Genomic DNA, 8,273 nt, shown 5'->3' on the forward strand with positions numbered 1-8,273 from the left:
GGAGCGAACTCTCGCAGATAGAGTAAGTGCAAAAACCTAGGTGAAAAAGAGCTACATTCCAGAATATTCTTTGCAGGATTGTTTGTGATGGTTAAAAAATTGGATAATGGAGAAAAAAATTGGGGTGTATATATGTGCATTGAAATACTGAAGGGCAGGACAGATGAAAGTTAAAAGGATATATACATTCAGATGCCGTGTATATTGTTTTAAACAAAACAATTTTATGTATCTTTTCTGAATGGACACATATACAGTAAAACTATGAATACAGGCCTGAGGATTATAATTGGCAAATTCAGGGATTAGGGACAAGTATAGAGTCAGTTTCTCTCATATCTGTGATCTTTTATTTCTTAATTGTTGCAATGAGTACAGAGGTGTTTGTTATATTTTTATCTCTCTGTATTATATATTTATATTACTTATATTATATATATTACTATATATTTATCTATATCTATTATATAGTTTATCTATTTTTATCTATACTTACTTGAATGCCCCAAATCACTTAAAAAACAAGGGGCAGAACAAAGGTATTGATTGCTTTCATTTGTGCTTTTTTCTTAAGTTTTTTTTTTTTTGCATTGAATTTTTAAACTCTAAAGGGACACCGCCCCCTCCCCCCACCCCCGCCAATCTCATCTGCCTATTTAAATGTCCCTCCCCAACAGGAGAATCTTGCTGCTCTTTTCAGTGTGCAAATACAATTAAATTGTACCTGTAGGGGCTTCCCTGGTGGAGCAGTGGTTAAGAACCCACCTGCCAACGCAGGAGCCCTGGGTTCGAGCCCTGGTCCGGGAAGATCTCACGTACTGTGGAGCAACTAAGCCCGTGCGCCACAACTACTGAGCCTGCGCTCTAGAGCCCGCGAACCACAACTACTGAAGCCCGCCTGCCTAGAGCCCGTACTCCCAACAAAAGAATCCAGCACAATGAGAAGCCCTCGCACTACAACTAGAGAAAAAAGCACGTACGAAGACCCAATGCAGCCAAAAATAAATAGATAAATAAATAAACTTAAAAAATTGTACCTGTAAATTCTTATCCCTCTTCCCCCAAACGTCAGCACCTTGTTGTGAATTTTTTTAACTTCATTTTTCTTAGCTATATTTTCCATGTTGAAACTTCAAGAGTGTAGCAGCCCCGTACAACTGAGGTGGTTCCCGGAGGAGCCCTCTGGGTGCTGTCGGAGGAACAGACTTTGAGGGAGGGAGGAGGCGGGAGCTGGGGTACCAGGGCGGAGGGACTGCACTGGTTCAGGTGGGAGATAATGAGGATTATGTCCAGGTTGGGGACCGAAGAGGGAGTGAGAAATGGGAGGATTCTGGGTAGATTCTGAAGTGGAAGGGACTTGCAGTCATATCAAATTGGGGAGGGGGGAGTCAGAGAAAGAGGGGGCTTAAAGATGCTGCCAAGTTTGGAGCCTCAGCACCTGGCAGGACGGAGCTGCCATTAGCTGGGTCTAGAGGACAGCGGAAGGGCAGGTTGGGGGACGCTCAGGGGCTCGGATGTAGCGGGGTCAGTGGGAGGTGCCCGCGCACCTCCCGGTGGGACGTCCGGGAGGCAGTTGTCCAGGGCACGGTCGCCGTGCAATCCCGAGAGATGCCGCCAGAGGGCAAGCGCACCCCATCGCACTCGCAGCTCCGGAGGGCACGGGAAGGACCGGCCCTGCAGCATCTCAGGGCCCTGCGGCCTACAGCTCCTCACCTGGGTGTGAGATGGGAGCCGCGCAGGTGCCAGGGCCAGGACTGGAACCCCCAGGCGCCTCCAGGGCCCCAAATCCTGGGACGGGGCTGTTTATGTGCTTCCAGCACTCCAACCAGCACTCCCCACGGGGCTGTTCCCACAGCACCTAGGGTCTCTGCAAAAATGTCACTTCCACAGGAAGACCTTCCCCGACCACCCTGGGGTCAGAAGCCCCCCTCTAAGGCACATCCCATTTTAGTATCTTCGTAACACTTAAGACTCTGAAATCATCTTACCTTGTGTTGTCTGTTTTCTGTACTACAATGTAAAGTCTGTAGCAGCGAGGACCCATTTTCCGTGTTGTCCTCCTGTATCCCCAGGGCTCAGAATTATTCCTGGCCTCTAATGCATGCCAAAGAAAAAAACAACAGCAATAGTGTTAATCATAGCTTATTCATGATGCTACTGTGTACCAACCTCTATTTGAATCTCCTTACATAAATTGTCACCAGTCTTCAGAACAACCCTACCAAGCAGGGACTGGCTTTTCTGTTTTATTTTTTGGTTTTTTTTGGTGGCGCCTCTTGGCTTGCAGGATCTTAGTTCCCCAACCAGGGATCGAACCTAGCCCTGGCAGTGAAAGCACCGAGTCCTAACCACTGGACCACCAGGGAATTCCCCCAAGTAGGGACTGTTGTTATCCCCATATTACAGAAGAGGAAGCTGAGGCCCAGAGAGGTTTAGGGACTTGAGATTGCATAACTAGGGAGTTTCAGTGTTGAGTCCGAAGCCTGAGAAGCCTAACTGCAAAGTCTGAGTTTGCTAAATGGAAGAATGGGGCCCTGATGGGAAGGGAGCCCCTTAGGGCATTCAGCATTGTGCCCCTAAGCCCCTGCATCTCCACCTTTCCTTTCTGGTCTCCACAGCCAAACACACTTGCAAGCCCAGCCCCCAGATCCCCTGCCAGGCTAGGGAGGGGTGGGAACCCAGCAGGTAAGGGGTTTACTCTCCTCCCCATTGTGGGTTTGCAGAGGTGCCTCCCAGGCTACCCAGGTTGGGGGCAAGCCATTAAAGGTGGATCTGGGGACTTCCCTGGTGGGCCAGTGGTTAAGACTCTACGCTGCCAATGCAGGGGCCAGGGTTTGATCCCTGGTCAGGGAACTACATCCCGCATGCCGCAACTAAGATCCTGAATGCTGCAACTAAGACCCGGCACAGCCAAATACATAAATAAATATACATTAAGAAAAAAACAAAGCAAACAACAACAAAAAAGGTGGATCTGGAGGGAGTTCCCTGGTGCCCTTAGTGGCTAGGACTCAACGCCTTCACTGCCTAGGACCCGGTTCAATCTCTGGTCAGGGAACTGAGATCCTGCAAGCCATGCAGCTCAGCCAAAAAAAAAAAAAAAAAAAAAAAAGGGGGGGGTGGGTATCTAGAGAGCACAGATTCCACCTACCAGACAGCAGGGTTGGCTGCCCAGGACCCTGAGCCCAGTCCCAGACTGACCAACACACAGAAAGACAGACAGATGATCCTCAGCCAGCTGACCACTCTCTTGAGCCTGCTCAGTGGGGCCTGGCTACCCACAGGCTCAGGGAGGCCTGGACCCCGAGGCCTCCCAGCTCAGCTCCAGGCTGCTGCCAATGAGACCCAGTCTCTGGGTCAATGGGCCCCAGCTTTCCCAGTGCCACCCTTTGCCCTTGGCAGCTGGAAGGCCTTCTTGGGCCTGCAGAAAGCTGGGCAGCTGGGGACAGGCAGGCTGCAGCATGGGCAGGATGTGGCCATCACTGTCTCTGCCACTGGACCCACAGGAAGTAGCCCAGGAGATGTGCAAAGCTGTGCCCTTCACTCAAGCAGGGGAAGGAGAGGGCTGGGTTTCAGTGTTGATAGAGCACAGGCTGTGGCACCAGACAGATTTGGGGTCAATCCTGCATCCTTCACCTAAATGTCTCTGATCTTCAGTTTTCTCCCTTGTAAAATGGGGCATAAGCATCTCCCACCTGGGCCAATGCAAGTGCTGCCATCTTGGTCTCCCAGCTTCTGCTATGGCCACCCTGTCTCCTGAGTCTAGTTTTCCATCTAGTGGCCAGAGGGCATCTGGGAACACCCGAGTCTGGGCACATCCCTCCTCTGCTCAGAACCCTCCATGGCTCCCACTTCACTCAGAGTGAACATCCAAGTCCTTCCTGTGGCCCACAAGGCCCTGCACAAAATGCCTGTCATCTCCTGCCCTTACCTCCTCCCACTCTCCCCCTCACCCACTTTCCTCCTGCTGCACCAGCCATCTTGCTTTTCTCCAGACACACCAATATTATGTCTACCTCAGGTCCTTTGCACTGGCTGTTCCCTTTGCCTCTAGCACTCCCCACCTTCAACATTCTATGGTTCCTTCTCTCACCTCCTCCAGGTTTTTACTCAGATGTTGTTTTAAAATGTTCCCCCTTTCTGCTTTATTTCTCGCTGTAGTTCACATCATCACTTAACAAATGAAATTGATTTTGTAGTTGCATTTACCATCTATCTCCCTCACTAGAATGTTTGCTCCACCAGGGCAGAGATTTTTATGTCATGTTCACTTCTGTAGCCCCTTCCCTGCTCTAGAGCAGAGCCAGGCACACAGTGGGCACTCAGTAAGTATTTGTTGAATGAATGAATGAATGAATGAATGAATAATAGTAGTACTTGACTCCTAAGGGCTATTGGGCAGCCTGAATGAGAGGGGTAAGGGAAGCATTCTTACAGCTGCATTCAGTTGGTGCTCCGTAAAGGTTTTGATAATTCATACCATGTATTGTTTATGGCCCAGGTTTTGGAGCTAGGCGTACCTACGTTCAACTTCTGCCTCAGCTGCTGATTTCTGTGTGACCCAGGGCAAGTGGCTTTCCTGCTTTATGCCTCAAGTCCCACCTTTGCAAAAGGGAGTTAATAATAGTTGAGAACTCATGCGAAGTGCTTGGCACCATGCCTACCAGGGTGTCAGTTCCCAAGATCCCTTGGCTTGTTATCAATTCAGCAAACCTTCATTGAATTCAGACAACTCGGTGGTATTGCACAGCCCTGGACCAGCTGCCTCAGTTGCCCCATACAGCCGTGCACACTGCACACAGCAGAGGGGACCCCTGACCTGGGATCCAGCTGTGTACCCTCTCCCAGAGCTGCAACTGTCCCAGGGGGACACAGGGATGCTCTAAGGGCTAGCAGTCCCCTCGGCAGCTGTGTAGTCTTAGGCAAGCAAGGGACTTCTTGGAGCCTCAGTTTCCTCATCTGTAAATGGGGATATTAATGGTTCCAGCCTTGCAGCATTGTGGGGAGGAGGGAGTTCCTCAAAGGTGAGCAGCATGGGCTCGGCAGGGTGTTAGGGCTCGGCAAGTGTTAGCTTTTGTTATGATGCACCTCTTGGGGCTATAGCCATAAACAAGACGGAAAGAGTCCCTGCCTTCATGTAGTGAATATTCTGGGAGAGAGAGGAACCTTGACAATCCCCCAAAGAGACATAACAATGAATTGCTATGAGACCCTGGAGAAAGAGATGAGGATGCTAGGAGAAAGACTACCAGGAGGGTGAAATTTGTCTTGGGGGTGCTTTTGAGGAAGGAAGGATGAGTTGGAATGAGCTCTGGGAAGGGTGGATGGACGAGAAGTCCAGGTGGAGGGCACAGCAGGGGCAACGTCCCGGAGGCAGGCACAAGTTTGGTGCATTGAAAGAACAGCGAGGAATAGAACTACCATATGACCCAGCAATCCCACATGTCCAGGCCATATACCTGTACAAAACTATTATTCAAAAAGATACATGCGGGCCTCCCTGGTGGCGCAGTGGTTGAGAGTCCGCCTGCCGATGCAGGGGATACGGGTTCGTGCCCCGGTCTGGGAGGATCCCATATGCCGCGGAGCGGCTGGGCCCGTGAGCCATGGCCGCTGGGCCTGCGCATCCGGAGCCTGTGCTCCGCAACGGGAGAGGCCACAACAGTGAGAGGCCCACATACCGCAAAAAGAAAAAAAAAAAAAAAAAAAAAAAAAAAGATACATGCACCCCTATGTTCATAGCAGCACTATGCACAATAGCCAAGACATGGAAACAAAATAAATGTCCATCAACAGATGAATGGATAAAGAAGATGTGTACATATATACAATGGAATACTACTCAGCCATAAAAAGAATGAAATAATACCATTTGCAGCCACAAGGATGCAACTAGAGATTATCACGCTAAGTAAAGTCAGAAAGAGAAAGACAAATACCATATGAGATCACTTATATGTGGAATCTAAAATATGGCATAAATGAACCTATCTACAAAACAGAAACAGACTCACAGACATAGAGAACAGACTTGTGGTTGCTGAGGGGGAGGGGGGTGGGGGAAGGATGGAGTGGGAATTTGGGGTTGGTAGATGCAAACTATTACATTTAGAATGGATAAACAACAAGGTCCTACTGTATAGCACAGAGAACTATATCCAATCTCCTGGGATAAACCATAACAGAAAAGAATATAAAAAAAGACTATATATATATGTGTGTAACTGAGTCACTTTGCCATACAGCAGAAATTAGTACAACACTGTAATCAATTATACTTCAATTAAAAAAAAAAAGAAAGAAAGAATAGGGACTTCCCTGGCGGTCCAGTGGTTAAGACTCCATGCTTCCAATGCAGGGGGCTCGAGTTTGATCCCTAGTTGGGGAATTAAGATCCCACATGCTGCATGGTGCGGCCAAAAAATTTAAAAAGGGGGACTTCCTCGGCAGTCCTGTGGTTAAGACTTCTCTTTCCAATGCAGGGGGTGTGGGTATGATCCCTGGTCAAGGAGCTAAGATCCCACATGCCTCGGGGCCAAAAAACCAAAGCATAAAACAGAAGCAATGTTGTAACAAATTCAGTAAAGACTTTAAAAATGGTCCACATCGAGGAATAAAGACGCAGACGTAGAGAATGGACTTGAGGACACAGGGAGGGGACGAAGTGAGAGAGTGGCATGGACATATATACACTACCAAATGTAAAATAGATAGCTAGTGGGAAGCAAATGCATAGCACAGAGAGATCAGCTTGGTGCTCTGTGACCACTTAGAGGGGTGGGATAGGGATGACGGGAGGGAGGGAGACGCAAGAGGGAGGAGATATGGGGATATATGTATATGTATAGCTGATTCACTTTGTTTAAAGCAGAAACTAACACACCACTGTAAAGCAATTATACTCCAATAAAGATGTTTAAAAAAAATGGTCCACATCAAAAATAAATAAATAAATAAATGAAAAAGAAAGAAAGAGAGAAAGAACATTGAGGAGACCAGGGTGGCTGGGGCAGTGATGGGGGGAAGGGCAGGGTGATGTGGAGGCGGGAGGGCGGATGGGGGTTGCAGGGTTTAAACAGAGAAGGGCCATGATCTGGGAGCAAGTTGATAGATCCACTTAGGTGGAGGGGATCATAGGAAGAACTAGCATTTACTGACTGCCAACTGTGTGCCAGGCAATGAGCTAAGGGTTTTCTGTTTAGTCCCCCCCAGGGATCCTGGAATACCACCCTTCCTATTGTCCTTCACCCCTGGAGGTGGCAGCAGCTTCCTACAAGTGCCCACCCCCAGGCCACCTTATCTTTACCATCATCTCTTGCTAGGGAAAAGCAGACCTGCTCTATATTAATTCTCTCTGTCAAAAGGCCTAGGGGCTTCCCTGGTGGCGCAGTGGTTGAGAGTCCGCCTGACGATGCAGGGGATATGGGTTCGTGCCCCGGTCTGGGAAGATCCCACATGCCGTGGAGCGGCCAGGCCCGTGAGCCATGGCTGCTGAGCCTGCACGTCCGGGGCCTGTGCTCCACTACGGGAGAGGCCACAACAGTGAGAGGCCCGCGAACCACAAAAAAAAAAAAAAAAAAAAAAAAAAGGCCTAGAGTGGTTTTCTTTTTTTTCCTGGTTGAACTTTGATGATTTTACAGGTGAGAAAACTGACGCCCAGAGAGGTTGAGTAAGTTGCCCCAAGGCACACAGCCAGCAGATGGCAGAGTCAGAATTTGAACCCAGGCGTTCATGCCTCTCTAGGTAGGATGAAGTCTCTGGTTCCAGATTCCACTGCCCTTGACTCATCTCCCTGCCTCTGGCCCCAGATGCTCTCCCGGCTGGGCTGCATGGCTGTCTACCTCCTCAATCACCTCTGCTTTGGCCACTGCTCCCCTTTCTACATCCCCGTTCATCCCCTGCAACAGCTGTGTGCACGCTCGCATGCGCTGGGCACCTGTGGTCCTCTGGTGTTGGGCGGGCAGCCCAGCCTCCCTTCGCCAGGTGAAGGATGTCCACTGTGTGGGTTGAGGGGTGTCAGTGCAGACCAAAGGCATGAGCTGAGCATCACGAATGGACACACAGATGCATGCACCGTGGAGAGACAGGGGAAGACAGGCTGAGAAAGACACCAACCTGGACCATGCACACAGTCCAGCAACCAAGGACGCAGGGACAGCCAGACAGGTCTCCAGAGTCCTCACCCTGCTCCTAGGGACACCAGGCACAGCCCCAGCCATGGGGGTGGACCACTCATAGTCAAAGTGCATATTTATTGAGCACTCACTGTTTGC

General features: G+C 49.5%; 1 protein-coding gene across 1 annotated transcript; it reads left to right on the plus strand.

The window, feature by feature from the left end:
• Nucleotides 1-3,223: 3,223 nt before the first annotated feature.
• Nucleotides 3,224-8,038, plus strand: DAND5 (DAN domain BMP antagonist family member 5). Its single transcript, XM_060092223.1, is given in 5 exon segments — nt 3,224-3,477; nt 3,479-3,548; nt 7,809-7,885; nt 7,887-7,989; nt 7,991-8,038. Coding segments are annotated over 5 exon segments (552 nt in total).
• Nucleotides 8,039-8,273: the final 235 nt, after the last annotated feature.

Source organism: Mesoplodon densirostris, chromosome 3 (assembly GCF_025265405.1).
Source record: "Mesoplodon densirostris isolate mMesDen1 chromosome 3, mMesDen1 primary haplotype, whole genome shotgun sequence".
Taxonomy (NCBI): domain Eukaryota; kingdom Metazoa; phylum Chordata; class Mammalia; order Artiodactyla; family Ziphiidae; genus Mesoplodon; species Mesoplodon densirostris.